This window comes from Anser cygnoides, chromosome 11 (genome assembly GCF_040182565.1).
Source record: "Anser cygnoides isolate HZ-2024a breed goose chromosome 11, Taihu_goose_T2T_genome, whole genome shotgun sequence".
In the NCBI taxonomy this organism is placed as follows: domain Eukaryota; kingdom Metazoa; phylum Chordata; class Aves; order Anseriformes; family Anatidae; genus Anser; species Anser cygnoides.
Window position 1 is genome coordinate 11140193 of NC_089883.1, and position 20140 is coordinate 11160332.

The 20140-nt window shown below is 57.1% G+C and overlaps 1 protein-coding gene and 2 non-coding genes across 5 annotated transcripts; 2 read left to right on the forward strand and 1 right to left on the reverse strand.

Annotated features, from left to right (window-relative positions):
- Positions 1-9258: 9258 nt before the first annotated feature.
- On the forward strand, positions 9259-9330 carry TRNAH-GUG (transfer RNA histidin (anticodon GUG)). Its single transcript has one exon. It is a non-coding gene; the product is annotated as a tRNA-His (tRNA).
- Positions 9331-9808: 478 nt separating this feature from the next.
- On the reverse strand, positions 9809-9880 carry TRNAH-GUG (transfer RNA histidin (anticodon GUG)). The gene has a single exon. It is a non-coding gene; the product is annotated as a tRNA-His (tRNA).
- Positions 9881-9940: 60 nt separating this feature from the next.
- LOC106047460 (sodium/nucleoside cotransporter 1-like) lies at positions 9941-20057 on the forward strand. 3 transcript variants are annotated; one of them, XM_067003915.1, is made up of 18 exons: positions 9941-10493; positions 11689-11812; positions 11891-11988; positions 12094-12185; positions 12622-12811; positions 13168-13309; positions 14065-14178; positions 14572-14649; positions 14972-15052; positions 15403-15483; positions 15617-15742; positions 16940-17070; positions 17277-17445; positions 17626-17823; positions 18269-18350; positions 18856-18954; positions 19313-19424; positions 19718-20057. In XM_067003915.1, the coding sequence occupies exons 2-18, from the start codon at positions 11729-11731 to the stop codon at positions 19833-19835; spliced, it is 1995 nt and encodes a 664-aa protein (XP_066860016.1). In that variant the 5' UTR covers positions 9941-10493; positions 11689-11728; the 3' UTR covers positions 19836-20057. The 3 variants fall into 3 exon arrangements, with proteins under 3 accessions (XP_066860016.1, XP_066860017.1, XP_066860018.1); XM_067003916.1 differs by lacking the exon at positions 13168-13309 and having other exon boundaries at positions 9942-10493; positions 12622-12749; XM_067003917.1 differs by lacking the exons at positions 9941-10493; positions 11689-11812; positions 11891-11988; positions 13168-13309 and having other exon boundaries at positions 12068-12185.
- The last annotated feature ends 83 nt before the right edge of the window (positions 20058-20140 follow it).

Genomic DNA, 20140 nt, shown 5'->3' on the forward strand with positions numbered 1-20140 from the left:
CAAATACCTTTTGGCAGGTGGGCACCTGGCACAAGGTAGGCCCGCTCTCATGTCTCGGCCCTGTGGGGCATCCTGCTTTCACCTGAGGCTTCAGCAGAGCCTGAAGGGGCATCAAGGAGGAATATCCCAGGACACAGCTGAGCCTTCAGATTTGAGCACGATGTTATCTTCCCTTTCCTAAGGGAAGAGGCCAAACCGCCCATACAGCAACACAGGGCAGCGGGGTGAATGGACCATAGCTGGGGTGAGAGCCCCCTTGGGAGACATCTTTGTGCTTGGAGAGATTTAAAGGGCAGCCAGGGGCTGACCAAGTGAACTTTTTACACCCCGCAAGGCTCAGCACAGGCATGTGCTGCTCATATCTTTTCTGCAGTTGCAATGAGACACTGGCGACATCTCTCCATTCACAGCAGTGCATTTCAGGTCTGAAGAAGCAGCGACAGATTTCTGCATTCACACTGCCAAAGCCGAGCTCCATCTGCGTCTCTCGCTGCAGCTGGTGTTGCTCCAATCCCCAACTGTTAATATCCGTCGTCTCTGATGCATGTTGGAACTCGGGCTTGATGCCTGCACCGTAGAGGCTGGCTCTGGTGCCACATCCGTGGCCCTGATGCCGTTTTGCCTGCAAGTCCCCACGGCCGGGCGCATTGCCGTGACAGATGGCTGTCACGTAGCATTGCTCGTGTGGGGACTGGCAGATGGGAGAGGACCAGGGAGCACGCTTGCGTGCCAGACTCAACATTTCATCTGCTTTCCCGTGCAGTTGTGGCGAGTGGCCCCCAGTGGGATGCTTGTGCTGCCCTCGGCCCACTTAGCCCCAGGGAAGGATGGCAGTGGGGCCACTATTTGCAGCTGGGAGGAGAAAAAGCCCTGGCTGTGCGGAAGTGATTTTTGGCCCACTTACAGACTGCATGAATGGGTGAGACAGAAGGCTGCCTGCGGTGGCCTGTATGGACCTCAGGGAAGGATGTCCACCCGCAGGAGCTCTGCTCCCAGCCTCCATCTTGCACCATCTACCTCCATCTCAGGAGGGTCCAGGAGCTCTTCTCTGTTGTCATTGGGCTGGAGTTCACAGCATGGCCCTCTCTCCTGGGTAAACACTTCCCGGGCAGGTTGGAGCATGAGCCAGGAAGAAAAAGCCAGGCAAAGTCTTCCAGGCTCCTTCCAGCCCTGTGGAGAGCTGCATGTGTCCTCAGCCCTCGTCCGTCCTCCTGGGTGGTGTGAGGAGCTGCTTCAGCCACTCTGAGTGCTACTTGGGCTCACCCACAGCTGGGGATGGGAGCCCTTTTTGGCTCCCCAGGGCAAGAACAAGACACGGGACCCTCCCAGGAGTCAAGGAGGGCCCCGGCTGCATGGCCCCAGTAAACCTTCCCTTCCAGTTTAGTGCTGGCCTGCACGGACGCAGCTCAGCACGCCCCAGGCTCCACAGCCAGCAGAGGCCTGGGTTTGGTGCCCCACTCATGACTCTGGATTTTGGTGACTCAGGTGACGTCTCTGCTCCTGCATGCTCTGGAGGAGGTGCCAGAAGAAGATTCACCCACAAATGATGTGGGGGCTGAATTTGGCATTTGACACTCACTACCATGTCACTTGAGTCAGGCACTGGGTCAGCCGCTACCCCTGACACCAGTATCTCCCCTGGCTTGCAGGGAAGTGTGCAGCCCCTTGAATCTTCAGGTGCTTCTTCAGCAGCTTTGAATAAAAACCACCCAGCCTCCTCCGGGTGCTTAGAAATGCCTGTAGCATCTCCAGCCCCTTCTCTCCGTGGGAGCACCCCACACAAACCAAGATGGACCAAGAGGATCCTACAGCTGCTGGCCATGCACAGCTTTCCCTGAGGTCTGGGCAAAGCAAGGGACATGAGGACTGGGAGGTGAAGACTGTGACGCTAAAAATGCTTCCAAGGAGGCGGCCAGGGAGCCACAGACTGATAAATGACACATCTGTTCTCTGCAAATGAACAAAAACTGGCATAAGGAGTAGGAAACTGGCATCGTTAGGGGACAGATGGATAAATATGACATACTGGGAAGGAGTCAGCACAGCTCTTTTAAAGGGAGTTTCTTTCTTCCAAAGCTAGTGGCTTTCATGGAAAAAGCAGTGGGCACCTGAGGGAGATCCAACTGAGAGGTCACCTGCATTTCTACAAGCTGATTGTTTGATGAGAGATCAGTGGAGAAGTGACAAAATCTGCTAGTATTATTGAATTATTCTGGATACTGTGGATGAGTGCTAAGAATTGCAGGAGGACTTTTAAGAGCCTGAGCAACCTGGCAACTAAACAAGATGAAAGCCAGTGCCAGTGAAGTGACACACATGGAGAAACCAACCCTGGCCTCAGTGTCTAAAGTGATGGATTCTGAGACCAGAAGCTGACAGCTGTGAAAACGTACCCTCAGCAATCAGCAGAGGCCAGAACTGCAAAACTTCTCAATCAAAACTGATAGGAAAGGTTACAAAAAGGTAGAGACAACATCAGAGGTACCACCATCCTCTGGGGCAGTCCCAGGTACCCATGCTCAAGCGCTGTGTGTGGTCTTGGTCCCCCCATCCCAAGGACACAGCAGAACAGGAAAATGTGCAGAGAAGGGTGAGAGGATGAACAAAGGTTTCTGCACGTGGGGTGTGTGATGGACTGGGACTTTGGCATGGAAAAGAGATGAGCAGGAGCACAGGGCAGAGAGCTGCACGGCTTGGCTGAGTGGGGAGAGAGCAGTAGTTGAGAGAAGCACGAGGAGGAGACTGTGCACAGTGACCCTCCCTCCATGGGCTGCTGCAGATGCTACGTGGTTTAGGAACAAGACCAGACACATCCACAGAAAGAAATCCTTCAAATCCTGTGGTGGTTTTACTCGGGTGGGCGGCCGAGCTCCACCACAACTGCTCTCTCACTCCCCCTCCTCAAAGAGGAACAGCGAGAAAATACAATGAAAAGGGCTCAAGGGTTGAGATAAGGATGAGGAGATCGCGCAGTAATTATCGTGACAGGCCAAACAGGATCAGCATCGGGAGATAGTAAGATTTATTGCCTATTACTAACAAGCTAGAGAAGCGAGAAACAAAGGAAAGAAACCAAAAGCACCTTCCCCCCCATCCACCCTCTTCTACCTCCTCCCCCCGAGCGGCGCAGGGGAACGGGGGAATGGGGGTTATGGTCAGTCTGTAGCGCTGCTTCTCCGCCGCTCCTTCTCGATCACTCTCGTCCCCTGTGCCGTGGGGTCCCCCCCACGGGATGCAGTCCTTGCTGAACTGATCCTGCATGGGCTGCCCACAGGCAGCAGCTCTTCAAGAACTGCTCCAGATATGGGTCCGTACCACAGGGTCCATCCCTCAGGAGCAAACTGCTCCAACCTGGATCCCCCACGGGCAGCAGCTCCTGCCAGCTCACCTGCTCCTGCGTGGGCTCCTCTCCACAGGCTGCAGCTCCGGCCCGGAATCTGCTCCGGCAGGGGTCTTCCAAAGGCCGCAGCCTCCATCGGTGCAGGCCCACCTGCTCCACCGTGGTCTCCTCCACAGGCTGCAGTGTGGAACCCTGCTCCACCGCGGTACTCCGTGGGCTGCAGGGGGACAGCCTGCTTCACCATGGTCCTCGCCACAGGCCGCAGGGGACTTCTGCTCCGGCGCCTGGAGCACCTCTCCCCCTCCTTCTTCACTGACCTTGGCACCTGCAAGGCTGTTCCTCACCCCTCTCACTCTCCCAGCTGCTGTGTGGCGCAGCGTTTTGTTTTGTTTTGTTTTGTTTTTCCCTGTCTTAAATATGCTCTCACAGAGGTGCAAAACAACCTCACTTATTGGCTCAGCTCTGGTCAGCAGTGGGGCCCTTACCAAACATGGGGCAGCTTCTAGATCCTTCTCACAGAAGCCACCCCTATGGCCCCCTGCTACCAAAACCTTGCCATGTAAACCCACTACAAATCCACAGAAAGAAAGTCTTTGTATTTAGAGTAGAGATTTTCATAGATACGATTTAGATAAGACTATTTAAAAGGTCCACTGACTTATTGTGTGGGGTCAAAACTGTTGTTTGCAGTACTGGAAATGTAAGATGTCTTCTTCCTTTCTCTCTCCCCTTTACCCATTCTAAATTTTTCCCCACCTCCCCCCAAACTGACATGATATATTTATAACTGACATGTATTTCTGTCTGGTGATCTTCTGAAACTTGGAAAGAGTCCAGGAGGTCCACTGACTCAGCCTTAAGAATTGGTTGGAAACAGAAGTGCTGAGGTACTCATAGGCCAACTCCGATTCTTACCCCTTCCAAAGAGTGTTTATCAATATGGTAATAGGCGCTTTATATATATAAATATAAACATATATGTATATATTGCTTTAAATTATTAAATTTAAATTATTAAGGGTGCCCAGGGAGGGCAGGGAGCAGGCTGGCACAGAAGGGATGCTCTGCACAAGGTGCTCTGCAGCCTCTGCTTGCCCCAGCGCGCTGCACTGAGTTGCACAGCGGTGGCGAGAGCCCAAACCGAGCGATTTGCTTGGAGGAGGCAATGGAGAACAGGGGCCCGTGCCAAGTCCTTTATATGATGTGACATTTTTCTCCTCCCAAGCATCATTAAGTAGGACATCTCTGCATCTACAAGTGATGCAGACCCAGATAAGTAAGAGTGTTTGGGCCGCTTGGTTGCTGTGTCCAGACAGGCTGGATATGCCCAAAGCATGCTCGTTTACCAAGTGGGGCAAATTCTGGCAGATATTTTTTGCAGCTCCCCAACCTTTCTGTCAAATAAATCATTATGCAGTTGATAATGTAATTGAAACTATGCTAATTGACCAAAAGAAGAGTCGACAACTTGTTGACAGACATCTGCCAGTGAAATACATTGGTCTAGCCCCAGCGGCACCAAGCGCCTTCTCTGCCTCTGCTCTCAGCTCTGACAGCCCCCTGCACGTCCATGGCCGTGAGCATCACAACCGCTCCTTGGTGTGATCCGTTATTTCATTAACACTTGACAAGGTGTGGAGAGCCGTGGGGAGCTTCATTTCCACAAATCCAGGCGCTGCACCCTGGAAACTGGCCAACAAGAAAGCTGGGTGACAGAGACGAGAGAAAAATGACTTCAGGACTTATGCACGGTGTGAGAAATGCCTCTCTCACCAACAAATGCCAAGTACGGGATCGAGGGAAATTTCCAAACATCCACTGTGCAAACTCTTTGGGCTTATTTTTTTTCCCCCCTTTAAAATGACTGTGCATGGGCTCAAGCCCCTGAGAACTGCAGCCACATTTGGTGCTCTTGGGGATGGGGAGCCAAGCCACAGGGCCTCTCTGCAGCTGCCTTTGGTATTTCCCCAGCAAAACCAGGCTCGTGGCAGGGAAACCTCATGCCAGATGCTGGCTTGGTGGCAACAACCATGTAATATTATGCAGATATCATGGCCTCATCCAGCTACCCGCTTTCATGCTCCTCAGCCAGGCTGACTCTTTTAGGGCTCCAAGTCACAGCACAAATTCACCCCCTTCAGCACCGGGTCCTGAGGGCCAGTGGGGAGGGCAGGGAGGAACATCTGCATCTGTGGGGCTTGGCCTTGCAAGGGCACAGCAGCCTCCAAGTGGGATGAGATACCCAAATTCCTCTCCTGAACAAACAAAGCAAGCTGGGACCAGCTGGGAGAGTGCAGATCTGAGCCTGATAGCAAGCAGTAAAGTGGAATTGATTGGAGCCGCCTGCACTCATCGATCTGAGGCAGGGCAAACTAAGGAGCCAAGCATCTGCAGGTCAATCAAAGTGACGTGCCGCTTGGAGGCCAGTGCTCGGGGGCTGGCAGGGGACCTGTGCACCCCAGGAAAGTGTTAATGGCGGGTTTGATTAATCCAGCTGCAATGGCCATGCTCACAGGACTGAGTCCTTCCCCAGACAGATGCTCTCGCTGGCTTTACATCGCCTAGGGGCTGTGAACTACCCTGGTATCCCCCCTGTATCTCTTAAAAGGGCTGTCATCAGCCAGCAGGAGGATGGGAATGGTGCACAGGAACAAAACAGGGGCCATTCCCCCATACAGGTGGTTTTGCCACCAGCCCGGCCCCACGTCTCCAAAAGGGGTAGGAGGTAGAAAATGAAGATGAATTCAGAGGGGAGTGCAAGTGGTGAGGAGAGGAGGACTGGGCGGGCTGCCTGGCGGTGCTGCCTGCCTGTTTTCTGCCCGCTCAGCATCACAAAGAAGGGTTGAGAGGTGGCTGTGTGCAGGCTGTAAATCCCTGCTGCGGGAGGAGGCTCCGCTTGTGGTGCAGACAAAGGCAGAGCGAGAGCTCAGGCTGGCAGCTGGAGCCAGGCAGGGCAGATGCAGACACGTGGCAGCATTTATGCGGGGCTGTGGGGCGGCTCGCCTTCCCCTGCGATGCTGTCATCACATCCCAGCTCCCGCTGGAGGCTGGACCCACCGTGAAAGGGCTCAAGGAGCTTTGTGCTCCCTGCAGGTCAGAAGCAACAGCCCTGGGGAATCCCTACTCCATGCATTTTGGGGACCATTTGCCTTGATCTCTGGAGATCGGAGCCAAGGAAGGAGATCCCAGACAGAGCAAAGCACAAAATCAGTCTGATGTAGCCTGTTTGCCTGCCCTATGTAGCATGGTTAAACTGGAAAAAGGTCTTTTTAGTCAGGGCTTGGAAGAACCAGGAGAACATCTCATGCACTGTTGTGGGCTCATAAAGCCTCTCAAGAGACCCACAGCTGAAAATTCCTATCAAGAAAAGCTTGAGTCCTTCTCCTTCAGTTCTCAGCACACATCTTAGAGCTAAAAGGAAATGGGGAGTTGGACGGTGGGGACAGAACCACGTCAGGTTGTTTGTACCGCTCACACATCTCACAGACGTGCTTTCCTTCACCTCCCAAATCCCACCTTAACCTTTGCCTTCAAAATCATCCCAGACCTTTCTTCTTGCTGCTGCACCCTGCAAATTTTAAGCTGCATTTATGGCCTATGAGTACGATGGTGATGGCCTGCATCAGTGCATGGTTCTATATCACCAGGGAAAGCTGGAGTTCCTCCTCACAGCACTGGCCATCCCTCCTGCTTCCCCGGGCACCGGCACCATTCCTGGGGATGTTTTGGGGATCTGAGGCAGGCTCAGGACTGAAAGAGGCAGTGGTGGGGAAGGCTCTGCCTCCCTGGGGTGGGGAAAGCAGGTGGGGGGCTGCCCCAGTGAGGGAACAGCTGGAGAGGCCGCTGTAGGGGCAGAGCAGCTGAGACAGCCGCACGGTGATGAATTGCTCTTGTCCCTGTGCCAGCCGGAAGATTTATGTTTGTGCCACGGAGTGGCAACGTCTGGGCCTGGCAGTGCTCTGCCTGGCTGCACCAGCATTTCGACATTGAAGGCACCTCTAAAATCCTTTCAAACACAGCCCACAGGCATCAGATGGCGTGGAGGAAAGCCACCGAGGGACACAGAGGATGGGTAGAGCTCAGGAGCCTGCCTGGAGCAAGCATGCTGCCCAGGTGCTGAGCAGAGGCCAAAGGGACCAGGTCACCCAGCAGATGGACAGTCCCCCCATACCACGCGCCCCTTTTCCCCTACATGCCTTGGCAGGTCCAAACCACCCAGGGAGATCAGCAACATCCTGTGGACAAAACTACGCAGTAAAAAACCTGTTGGGGTCCCGAAAACCCGGCATGATTTCTTTAGGAGTGCTCACATCCAAATCCCACTGGGGAAGGCATCCCATGGGCAGGAAGCTGTGCTGGGACAGCCCCACCACTGCCAGTAACGGGTGGCAGCAGCTTCACACCTCCTTATCCACACCTGCCAGGCCCTGACTTATCTCCACATCCACTCGCCACCTCCCTGATCACTTCCATGTTTGGCTGATTCCTCCTTATCACCACAGTGTTTATCTTGGTGGTGTCTGTTCCAGCAGCTGAGATCATTGTTATTCTGACAGCCGAGCATCCGAAGCATGAGCCCCGCCACCTCCTTCCTGCCTGCAGAGAAACCAGCACCATGCACACCGAGTGTGCAGCACCCAGCGTGCAGCCGGGCGAACGCCCAGCTCAGGCTGAGGATCAGGATCAAGGCCTTGGTGGACACCACGCTCAGGGAGGAATCCCCTGCTCGCTGCGTGCATCGCTGGAGGTCCTCCATCCCCACCAGGCACAGACAGCATGTCCTGCCAGAGATGTTCTGCATCTCCACACCATCCCACCTTCTCTTTTGGTTGCTTCTTCCCCACCACAGCCGTGCTGGTCCAACACAGCAATTGCCCAGGGCCATGTGTGTCAGCAGGCCACTGACGCAGTGGAGCCAAGCTTGTCCTGTCCCTGTGACAAACCCAGCTCAGTGACATTGTGCCACCACCAGCTGGGTGTGGAAGAAGGCACAAGAGGCCAGGCACAGAACAGGACAAGGACTTCTCCCTCCACTATCCCATGCCTTGAGTTTCAGGGGTTGTGATGACCCCACCTGCACCGCTCAGTGACGCCTGTCCTGTCTTTGTATCTTCGTGTCTCCGTGGGGCTGACGACAGCGTTAAACTCGCCAGTCATGAGAGCAGACACACACACCTCTCACCAGGCATGCTGCACCCACTCCAGGCCCAGCACGAGGACACAGATGGCGACAAGGTTGGCCACGGATGAGCAGGAGCACCCCTGTAGCCCTGTGGGAGGGGTGGACCGGGACCCTTTGGGTGCAGACAAGGGAAGGTGAAAGGCAGCGCTGGGGCAGGAGGCGGCCAAAAGCCACCCAGACACGCGGGGCATTCAGAGATACCACCAGAGAGCCCCTCATCCACCAGCTCCCGGGTTTGGTGTTGTGGAGGCGCAGCGGTTCCCACCGCCACTGAGGGACCAGCACATACACCAGGGCCTGGGGCACGTTAACAGCAGAGGCTGAGGAAAGAAGGAGATGGACGTGGGCAAAGGGGGGCCGGAAAAGGCCCGTTCCATCTCCCTTCACACCTCCGAGCTCTTTTGGTGTGCAGGCACGGAGCGAGAGGAGCGCCTCCTCTGACGCAGAGCTCCTTTGTTGTGAGCCTTGGTTTTATCAAATCCAACCAGAACTAGATGGTTGTTATGAACGTGACAACGCTGTGACAGACCCCAGGACCGCCACCAGCCCACACGGCGCTGAGGGCACGGCCGCGCGGGGCGCGCAGGCGCACACGGCCCAGCGGAGGAAGGGGCCGCCCCCTTCCCCCCTCCGCGTCGCCATGGCAACGCCTCTCGGCCCGCCCCGCCGTGAGCTCAGCGCCCCCTGCGCTTAACAGCGCGCCCGGCGAGCTCGGCGCCCAGAGCCCCGGTAGCGCGCCGTGATCGTATAGTGGTTAGTACTCTGCGTTGTGGCCGCAGCAACCTCGGTTCGAATCCGAGTCACGGCATCGCCCCGGCGGTACCACGGCACACGGGCTCTCTTTTTTTCCCCTCATTCCGCTCACTTCCCCACACGTTCCAGCGCGCCCTGCGCGTTCGCCTTTCACACTTTCGCCCCGCTTTTTGCACGATTTTCGCTCGTTCCCCCCGCCGCCACCGCTACCCCCGCCGGCTCCCTCCGCCGCCTCGCCGGGGGCTGCGGGGCCGGGCCGAGGCCGGGGAAGGCGCCCGGGGGCCCTGCCGCAGCTGCCGGGCACGGCCGGGGACCGGAGCCAGGCCCCCCGCCGGCCCCCGAGGCCGCGCCACCGCCGCGGGTCTCCCCATAGCGAAAATCGCGTGAACCGCGCGGGACGGGCGTGCAAGGCGCGACGGGGGCGATGCGATTAGGGGCGCGCTGGCGCATGTTGAAAGCAGAGGAATGAGAAAAAAGAAAAAAAAAGAAAAAGAAAATTTCGGAGCCCGTGTGCCGTGGTACCGCCGGGGCGATGCCGTGACTCGGATTCGAACCGAGGTTGCTGCGGCCACAACGCAGAGTACTAACCACTATACGATCACGGCGCGCTACCGGGGCTCTGGGCGCCGAGCTCGCCGGGCGCGCTGTTAAGCGCGGGGGGGGCGGGGCCGGGGGGGCCCCCTGCGGGCAGCGCCTGGGGGCCCGGCTCCCTGCGGCCCGTGCCCGGGAGGTGCAAAACCCCCGCCGCTGCCGCTCGGGGCTGACCACGGCAGCGGGCACTCGGCGCAGCGGGGCCATGCCGGCGCCGTGCGTGCCCGCGGGGGCGCACCCTGCAACGTCGTGCCTTGAAAAGCTGTTTCCAAGCCAGGCTTTGGCTGTCCACCCTGCGTCCCTCCGCCTAACGCGACTTCGCGCCGCCGCATCCCTCTGCCTAGCACCCTTTTAGAATTTTTTCCCGGCGTTTCTTCTTCCAGCTCGCTTCCTGCAAAGCTCCCTGCTGGGACGGGAGCACCGCAGGGGTTTGGCCGCAGGGTGCTGCCGTGGCTGCCCCGCCGCGCTCCTCCGAGCACCCTCGCGGCTGACGGGTGCAGCCAGGGCCGGGTGCCAGGGCGTGAGCCCGGGAGGAGCCGAGCTATCGCTATGGGCTGACCCAGCTCTTTGGACTGAGCTGTTAATCCGTAACCGCACGGCACCAGGCCGGAGCTGCGGGGCTGGCGGGTGAGCGCTGGGGCCCGGTGGGCACGGGGACTGGGGTGGGGGACATGGACGAGGGCCCTACGCGTGGCTGTGCTGTCCCACGGCCGGGCGGGGACCACGGGGGGCACCATGTCCCCACACAGGGGGCACAGGGGGCATGGGAGGGGGGTGTTGATTGTCTGCCTGCCCACCCGGCACCACTCCCAGGGAGGAGGGCGGCCAAGGAGGCCTTGGCAAAATAAAAGGCAGCAGAGCCATTGGGGGAGGGGAGTGGGCACTGGAACCCCCCCGCCTCAGGGTACAAGTGCCTGCAGCTCTGGGGGGAGCTGGGAGCACTGGGGAAGCCCCAAGGGGGTCCCCAGACCCTGGGACTGGGAGGTGCTGGGGGGGTCCCTGGGCTGGAGAGGGCCTGCTGTCCTTGATGGAGCCCGATTCTTGCGCCGTGGGAAGCGAGATGTGAGCCTGGCCTCTCCGCCTTGTCCTTGCCGTCCTGACACACACACCTCCAGAGCAAGGACTCCTCGCCATTCCCTCTGTCCTCACGCAAAGGTGCTCCTGCAGTCACCCGCTGCCTTCTCTGTGACTTCTCTGCTCTCTGCACTTCCCCTGTTCTTCTCCAGGTAGAGATAGCGGGAGGGTGCCCAAACGAGATGCTGCAAGGAGCCCTGCACTGGTGGGAACACTGGTTCTTCTAGCTTTGCTGGACCAGTTCTCCCAGTACAATCCTCCTTTAGGACTAGTCCCCATGCAAATCACAGTTTACTCCTACCCATCACTCCTGTGCTGTACTAGTTACCATCAGGAAAAGACCTTCCTTATCCTCGTCTGAAGGACACGGGTGCTCCAAGAGCTCTTGATGGGACATGCGACCACTCTTATTTTTCGCAAACCCCCACAACATTTTTGCAAACATCTTCTCCACCTTGGAGGAGGGGTGCTAGCTCTTCCTGCAGCATTGCTGGGGTCTAATCCTCTCCTGTAATTCTTCGGAAGCATGGAAGAGCAAGGAGCCTCCCATAGTTACAGGAGAACAAGCAAGCCAGCGCACCAGCCCCATGGCTTGAGGACACCACGGGATGGTCTGGTGCTTTGTTGGAGCAGGAGATGCTCTGAATGCTAACTACAAAGGGTGTTCTCCTCAGAGACCCCAAACTGTCATCAGGGGTCAGATATTTGTCCCTCCCAGAACTGATTCCAGCTTTCTCTCCCTGGCCAGATGGTCCCTCGTCGTGCTGTTTCTCTAATGCAGTGAAGCAATGGCGCACCAGGAGATGGAAGAAAACCAGATATCCCTGGACAACTTTGAGAAGGGCATAGACAACCCAGCTTTCGAATCCCTGGTAACCCCCCCCCCCCCCTTCCCCTCCCACAGGGCCACAGGAGCAGCTTGGGGTGCTCCAGCTAACAGTGTTTTCCAGGGTGAGGAGAGACTCCATGAGGACCATGATGGTCCGCGTGGTGGGAGCAAGGAGGAAAGGCGAGGAGAAGGGAAAGGGAGAGTCTCCTCATACTGCAGGTAGGATAACCCCTGTAGATTCGTGCATGTAAAGTATTTCCAGTGGTCATAGCAAGTCCGAAATTGGGCTGATCTTCAGGATAAATGGTGTGTGACTCTCCCCAGGAAGGCTCTGCAGCCAGCATCCAAGGCAAAGCGCTTCTGCAAGGCTCATGCCAAGGTACTGCGGATGGTCTTCTGGGGGATCCTTGGAGCAGGTGAGGACTTCCCAGCACTGAGACCCCATCTCCACATCCCCTGGGCTGGCTGTGCCCCCAGCCTCTGAGCACCAGGCACCACTGCTCACATGGAGGTTGTGTCTATGCTCACCAGCCCCATTGTCCAAGTCCCCCTCACCCCGCTGCTCCTGTCCATGAGAGCTACCTGCACCTCACTGTCCTCCCCTTTCTCCACTTACACAAAGAGTTTGCTCGGCCTCTTCTCACTCCGTGTGCACCCAGACAGCTGAGATGCTGTCACCAAGGAGCCTGGCTGCTCAGGTGGTGCCACCTAAATCCTCCCCACGCATAAACGAGAGCCTCAAGGGTGGCCAGGGAAGGATGTTTTGAGGAAACAGACCTCACTGTTTGCCACAGTTAGTATTGTGAATCCCTATGGTCCTGATGTTTCTGACCCCCTGCGTGCCTTCTCCAGCCTACCTGTGCTACCTGATTGCGGCCTGTTGGCTCAACTTCCAGCGAGCCCTTGCCTTGCTCATCATAACTGCTGTGGTTGTCTTCTTCATCTTATGGAGCCTCTTCAAGAAGTACTGTGGGGCAAAGGTATTGCTGCTCCTCAGCCCCGTTCAGAAATGCTTCCAAAAGTCCTGGCCATGGCTGAAATGGTGAGTGAGGAAGAGACAGGGCCGCATCTCCCCAGAGCCTGGGTCCCCTATCCTGTGGTCGTCCGGCCAGAGCAGGGCAGGCGTGACCGATAGCTGGTGGCACTGGGCATGTGCCCTGGTGTTGTGCAGGCACCTCATGGGTGATGAGGCACGGCCCTGCCACGTAAAAGCCATGGCAGAAATGGCTTGCCGCCACCTCTCTACCTCAGTAGCCTGACGGCTAGTTGTACCCCTCATTTGCATCTGAGCCCCAGGTTTCATCAGATGCATGTCCCGTAGGGTGACATCTCCCGCACAATTAGCTCCTGCCTTCATGGGGACTTCCTCTCTGTGACAGTCTGGGATTTACTTTGCAGGCTGCTGAGCGTGGTCCTCCTGGGCGGCCTGGTCACGTGGCTGGCTTTGGACACCGCCAGAAATCCAGAGCAGCTCATCTCATTAGCTGGCTTCTGCTTTATTTTGCTGTTTCTGTTCATCTTCTCCAAGCACCACAGCGCAGTATGTGTTTCAGGTGTGGCATGGCCTCACAAGAGGTGGCCACCCAGCACTGAGAGCTGAGGAGGATGTGGGGAACAAATGCTTCTTTCCCATTATCATCCCCTGATGGCCCATGGCTGGAGCAGGGGAGAAGTCCACTGGCCCCCTGGAGGACACAAAAACCCAGCAGGGCCCCTGGGCAGAGCTGGTCACAGCCTGGGAAGCAGAGCCCAGGCTGGATGGCTGGAGCCCCAAAGCCACCATACTGCTCTCCTGCCTGCTGCTCAACCCAGGGCTCCCCCGTGGTACCCCCATCCTGTTTTCCACCATGTCTTTCGTACTGGGGCAGACCCAGAGACCCAGCACCAGACCCGTACCTGAGCTTCAGGTGCCTGTGGGTGGAGGGGCAGAAGTGATTGAAGTCCCAGGGGTTTCCAACCCTGCCCTTTTCAATGTTTCGGGCAATCCCTCCATCCCCTTCCTCCAAAGTGTTAGTGAACAGGCAGTTTTGCTCTAGGGGGTCTGTACTACCACAAGAAGGTCTCCACTGCTCTTCTCCTCCCTGGCAAGCCTGGAAGGTTACATTTCACCTGCCATTTCCTGAGTCCCACCAACTTGTCTCCTTCCTCTATCACCAACCTGGTTTCTGAGGGGATTTCTGCCAAATAGCATCCCCATGACCATCACCCAAGAGCTACTGAAAGGGCAGGAAGCCAGAGAGGTAAGTCTGTAGGCTTTGGTAACACTTTGGTCCTCATTCTACTCTTGGTCCCCAGGTGTCCTGGAGAGCTGTTTTCTGGGGTCTTGCCTTGGAATTCTTAATTGGACTCTTCATCCTCCGAACAACCCCTGGCATCCAAGCTTTCCAGTGGCTGGGTGACCAGATCCAGGTACTGTTTCTGCTCACCCCATCCCATGCTTAAGCCCTCCAGGTAGCTCCCCTTGCGACCAGTAAGTAGAGCTGAGCGTGGCATGGGCTGGAGGAGCGACAGGGAATGCACGCCAGCATTCTTAATGAGACTGGAGAAAAGCCAGCTCTTTCCTGGTTCTGTGGCACAGCCCAGGCCCTTTGGCACAGTGTCCCTTGCAGGCTGGAGTAGTTCCCCGTGCCTCAGGGACACCCCACCACTACCCCCAGCTTAGGTTTCACGGGGTCTTTATCTGCTGGGGCAATGAATCTAGCTGTGGGATTGCGGGGGCAGTCACCTGCTAGGCAGAAGACAGACGTCAGGGGAAGAGCTCATGGAGATCTCCCTCTTACCATACGACATCCCCAATTGCAGATCTTCCTGGGCTACACCAAAGCTGGCTCCGTCTTTGTCTTTGGGAACACGCTCGTTGAAGAAGTCTTTGCCTTTCAGGTCAGCTTGGGGAATGGGATGTGGGGAGGGAGAGGCAGAGCCTGGTTTTCTTCTGGCCTTGTCCAGAGCTCAGCCAGCTCAAGGATGGGTCTCCCTTAGCTTTGTTCCCACCCATGGACCTCCTCAGAGCCATGGGGAATTTATACTGGTCCCTGTCTCTCCTGCTGGCCTGGCCCAGTGTTGTGGCACCCCAATAGCGTGGGCTGGATATGCAACACCATGCTATGCCCAGCCCATGTGGCAGGGGAGCCTGGTCCCCAAGTGTACTTAGATGCGCTGCTCAACTCCCCTTTAATCCTGCACCCTGGTGTCTCGTCTGCAGACTCTGCCCATCGTTGTTTTCTTCAGCTGTGTGATGTCCATCCTCTATTACCTCGGTGCCATGCAGTGGCTCATCCTGAAGGTAGGGCCTCGTGTCTAGCTCTGTGATGGTGGTGGAAAGGAGAAGGAGCTGGTGGTTTCTGCAGCCACAATGAAAAGTTGATGGATGTCCCTGGAAAACTGGGATGGTGCTAATTTGGTTTGACTTGTCCTGATAAAATGATAGACACAGGACCCCTCTTTTGTGCACATCTTCCTGAGAAAGCCCAGCCCTGGGGTTGATGATGCTAGTTGGTCTTTGGGCACTTCTGGAGATCACCACCATGCAGCTTGGCAAGGGCCGGCTGGAGGACCAAACAGTGCTCTGCTTCACAGGGTGGGTGGTAGGGTGTCAGGAGCCTTTGGGAACACAGTGGCCTTGTCTTTCCCCAGATCTCCTGGCTGCTTCAGATCTCAATGGGCACCACCCCTACTGAGACCCTGAGCGTGGCGGGGAACATTTTTGTGGGACAGGTAAGGCTCTGGGCAGGAGATGTAGCTCCTCAATCCTTGCAGCTGAGCCTGCCCCAGAGGAAGGGTCTTCTCCTCCCTTCCCAGGAGACCTACAGCCCTGCATGGTGACAACAGAGGCTTTTCTTTCACACAGACCGAAGCCCCACTGCTCATCCGCCCGTACCTTGCGGACATGACCTATTCAGAAATTCATGCTGTGATGACTGGGGGCTTTTCCACCATTGCAGGCAGCGTGATGGGAGCCTATATATCCTTTGGGGTGAGTGCATGGGCAGATATAAGCCACGTTTTCCCTGCTCAGGGGTCCTGACATGCCAGAACTGCCCTCAGATTGTGGGGGAAAAAGACCCACTGTGGTCCTCTTCCATAGGGGGCAAGGGGCCTCCATGCCCAGTCTCACCTCACCTCTGCTGGCCTCGCCAAAACCCCAGAGCTCTGCTAGGGACCCTCCCACAGCAATCAGGGTAAATCTTCTCATTGAATCAGGGAATAATTTAGCCTGGAAGACCCCTTTGGAGGTCTCTGGTCCACCCTCTTGCCCAGACTGGGTAATGGCAAAGCCCGAGCAGGATGCTCATCCAGGTTATCATCACCCCCCCACACCTCTCCGGTCTGCCCCACAGATGCCCCAATTCACTGGGAACAATTTTTTCCTTATGTCCAGCAGGAATTTCCCCACTGCATCCTGTACTGTGCTTCTCACCCTTTCACCAGGCACCTCTGAGAAGTGTCTTCCCTTCAGCCCCCTTTAAAGTACATGGGAACTGCAGCTCCCACCTGCTCGGCTCTCTTTTCTCCCAGCCGAACAAGCCCAGCTCCTCCAGCATCTCCTTGGCTGTCCTGTGCCGCAGCCCTCTGGGAATGCTCTCACCAGTTCATCGTTTTCTCAGAGATGGACGTGGTGCCCAGATGTGGCCTCATCAGTGCTCCATAATGGGGAATAAACCTTCCCCTTGACCTTCTGGCTGAGCTACTGCTATTTAAACATTAATTAGGCTCCTTAAGGAGGGAGCCAAGGGTGAAAGGACAGAGAAATGAGAAATTGCCACGCAGAGGGCAGGGGAGGGGTGAGACAAGGCTGTTACGGTAATACACTGCTCCTGCTGGGAGCTTGGCTGTTCGTCGGGGGTAGAAGTTCACAATGTTGCACAACTTACGGCTCTGATAATGATAGAAAGGGACAGGGAGGGGACAAAAATCATCAAGATTAAGTCAGACAACAACAGATTAACATCTCTGAGGTTATGATTGCTGCGGCTCCAGCAATGTCTCCATCCAGACCTACACACCTTCAATGGCCAAGATGGGAAATGTAGAGACATTTTCTGACCCTGAGCAAACAGAGAGCCCTGCACTGCTCCAGGTGTTGCTGGCCCTTGCTGGCCATGTCCTGGGGCAGCCCTGTGCAGCCTTGCACGGAGGTGCAGCGCCTGAGCCCACGGTCTGCCTGTTGCAGATAGACGCAGCATCGCTGATTGCGGCCTCCGTGATGGCTGCACCCTGTGCCCTCGCTATGTCCAAACTGGTCTACCCTGAGGTGGAAGAGTCCAAGTTCAAGGGCAAAGAAAGCATCCACATCTCCGGCGGGTGAGTGGGAGCAGAGGGATGGGGCAGTGGGGTCGCACACATCCTGCCACAGCAGGGAAGTTGCGGGAGTAATTCGGGTATCGCAGGTGGCAGAAGGTTGGGAGACCCTGTGGCGTGCAGACAGCGCAGTACATCCACAGAGCAAGACCAACCTTACACTGGAGATGCCTGGCCACGTGAGCCTGTCTGGGTCTTTTTTCTCCCAGGGAAGAGCAGAACATCCTGGAAGCTGCTAGCAGCGGGGCTGCTGCCTCGGTGGGGCTCGTGGCCAACATCGCGGCCAACCTCATCGCCTTCTTGGCGGTGCTGGAGTTCATCAATGCTGCCTTACTCTGGTTCGGGGAGATGGTGAACATCAAAGGCCTCTCCTTTCAGGTATCCCCAAACCCCCTGCCCATCCCCACCTTTGCCCGCTGCCTCAGTAGACTGCTGAGACCCCTCCTTGCCTAGCGTTCACCTTGCTGGTGCTTGGCAAACGCTGGCGGCGGGTGCCCAAGCTGGGGGCTACGCAGAGGCTCAGCTCTGCGTTGCTCCCTCCTGGCGCGCTCTTCCCAGATGATCTGCTCCTACGTCCTCATGCCCGTGGCCTTTCTCATGGGGGCAGACTGGGCAGACTCACCAGTGGTGGCCGAGCTCCTGGGGATCAAGATCTTCCTGAACGAGTTCGTGGCATACCAGCAGCTGGCCACATACAAGAAGAATCGGCTGGAAGGCCTGGAGGAGTGGAACGGGGGCCAGAAGCAGTGGATATCTGTGAGGGCAACTGCCACCCCGCCGGGCACAGGGCAGTGATGGAGCCAGCTGAAACGGGGCACGGGGCCTGGCATGGGGGGTGATGGTTAGGGGGATGGGAGGACACCTACAGCCAACTAGACTTGAACGTCCACTCGCTACTGGGTTCGGGGTCATCCTGAAGGACCCACTGAAGTCACATCCCACTGGTTCTGCTCTCCGGCAGGGCAGATCATGATGCTGTAGGGCCTCCCCCATGGTGCCAGCCCGACCTCTTCCACAGGCAGGCTGTCCCTCCCTTACCTCCTTGCTGCAAAAAAAAAAGGCTGAAGTAGAAAGGATTGGGGTGGGGACTTATCTCCATCCCGGCTAGCTGGGCTGGGAGCTACAACACAGTGACCAGCACAGGGTGCTGTGGGGCTGCTGCTGGGCTGAGGTGACTGTCCCCTGCCTTTGTGCCCTCCAGGAGCGTGCCGAGACCATCACCACCTTTGCACTCTGTGGATTCGCCAACCTCAGCTCCATCGGGATCATGCTGGGAGGCCTGAGTGAGTGTGACCCATGTCCTGGGGGCTTGGGCATGGGGCAGTGGGACCTGTGGGCGGGAGGAGTTTGCTGCCTTCAAGCCTCAGCGTTCAGTCTCTGATAGCACGCAGCTAAGGAATGGGACTTACATGAGATACAGATGATTTTGCAGCGTACCATGGGCAAGGTCACCTGCACATCCCACAAGCTGAGGTGTCGCCATGAACAGAGGTTCAAAGTTCAAAGTTCAAAGCAAGGAACAGAGACTCCAGCCCAAAGGGCTCTGATTGATCCCTCACGGGTGCAGGGCGGGCACGGCACTCTGCCAACACCCCCCACCACAGGCTGGGCAGACAGGCTGGGCCATGGCCAGGACCACCAAACACGATGTTACACCAGCGTGGTTGGGCAGGGCACTGGATGGCAGAGCCAGATGGGGACCTGGGACATGTCTCTTCTGTGTCCCTGACTGGGGCCAGAAGCAGAGCAAGGATCCGACTTGCCCTATTCTCTGCTTTGTCCCCGCAGCCTCCCTTGTTCCCCACCGTAAGGGCGACTTTGCCTCCGTTGTGCTGCGAGCGCTGCTCACCGGCATCTGCGTCTCCATGCTCAACTCCTGCCTGGCAGGTAGGTCCCTGGGGAGAACGGGCGAAGGGCTGAACACCCCTACGAATGCTGGTGCAGGTGTAGGAAGGCTGGCTGCCGCCCCCACGGCTCTGACAGGGCCTCCAAACCCTCTGCTCTCTCCCCCCTGCGGCAGTTTGTCAGCATCCCCCAAATCCCGTTGCTCTGCTGGGGCTCCTCACCCTCATCTGGGCTGCAACTGGGATATTTCAAGGGTGGATTCTGAGGCACTGTGAGGAGCTCCCGCTGCTGCAGCCAGCTGGGAGGATGTGGTGCATGGGGCTGGGTGCAAGCTTGGTCAGGGTGTGGGATTTGAGTGTGTGGTCCCTCAGAGACCAAACCGCGAGGCCTTGTCCCGCAGGCCTCATGTACATGCCAAAGGAGGTGAGCGACTGCGTGACCTTCCTCAGCACCGCCAACTTCACCTCTACCAGCTACCCCATATACACGTGCTGCAAGCAACTCTTTGCTAGGTGGGTGTGTGGCCAGGCCCTGGGAAGGGTCTGGAGCTATGTGGTCTTGCCTGGGGACCCGTGTGCATGGGGGTGGCAGACAGGGCTGGGATGGGGCTGGCTCGTGTAGCTCGCCCGCACATCCCATCTCCTTCACCCTCAGGCAGCTGGGCACAGTGGGCACCCAGCAAGCCAGCTCTCTGGCTCTCTCATCTGGGAGGATGAGGAGCCCGGCGTGAGCCTCTGAACCATCAGTTTTGGGATGGGGGTGGTAGGGTGGCTCTAGGCCTGACCGTGCCTCTCTCTCCTTTCAGCACGGTGCTGGAGAACGGGACACTCTCCTTCACTGGAGTCTGGGATGGCCAGGCGGAGAGCATGCGATGCCTGACGCAGTGCTGCGGGCACTACAACCACACATCCTGCACATGGTGAACTCTGAAACTCACAGGCTGCTGCCGGCTCAAAGGGACATCGGGGTCTGCATGTGCCAGTCCCAGAGGCACGAAAAAACCAGCATGGATATGTATGTCTGGTCTTCTCCACTCCAGTGATGAAAGACAGCACCATGCACCTTGCAACCAGCAGCCCTGGGTGTTGGCCCCTGGACACAGGGGAACTGCTCCAAAATAAACCTCAGGCTGTACGTACCCATGACTGAAGCTCCCCATGGCTGTTTTTTGCTGCAAACCTTGCAAGCCGAGCCTCCACCAGGTGCCAGCTTCAGGGCCCGGGCCCAG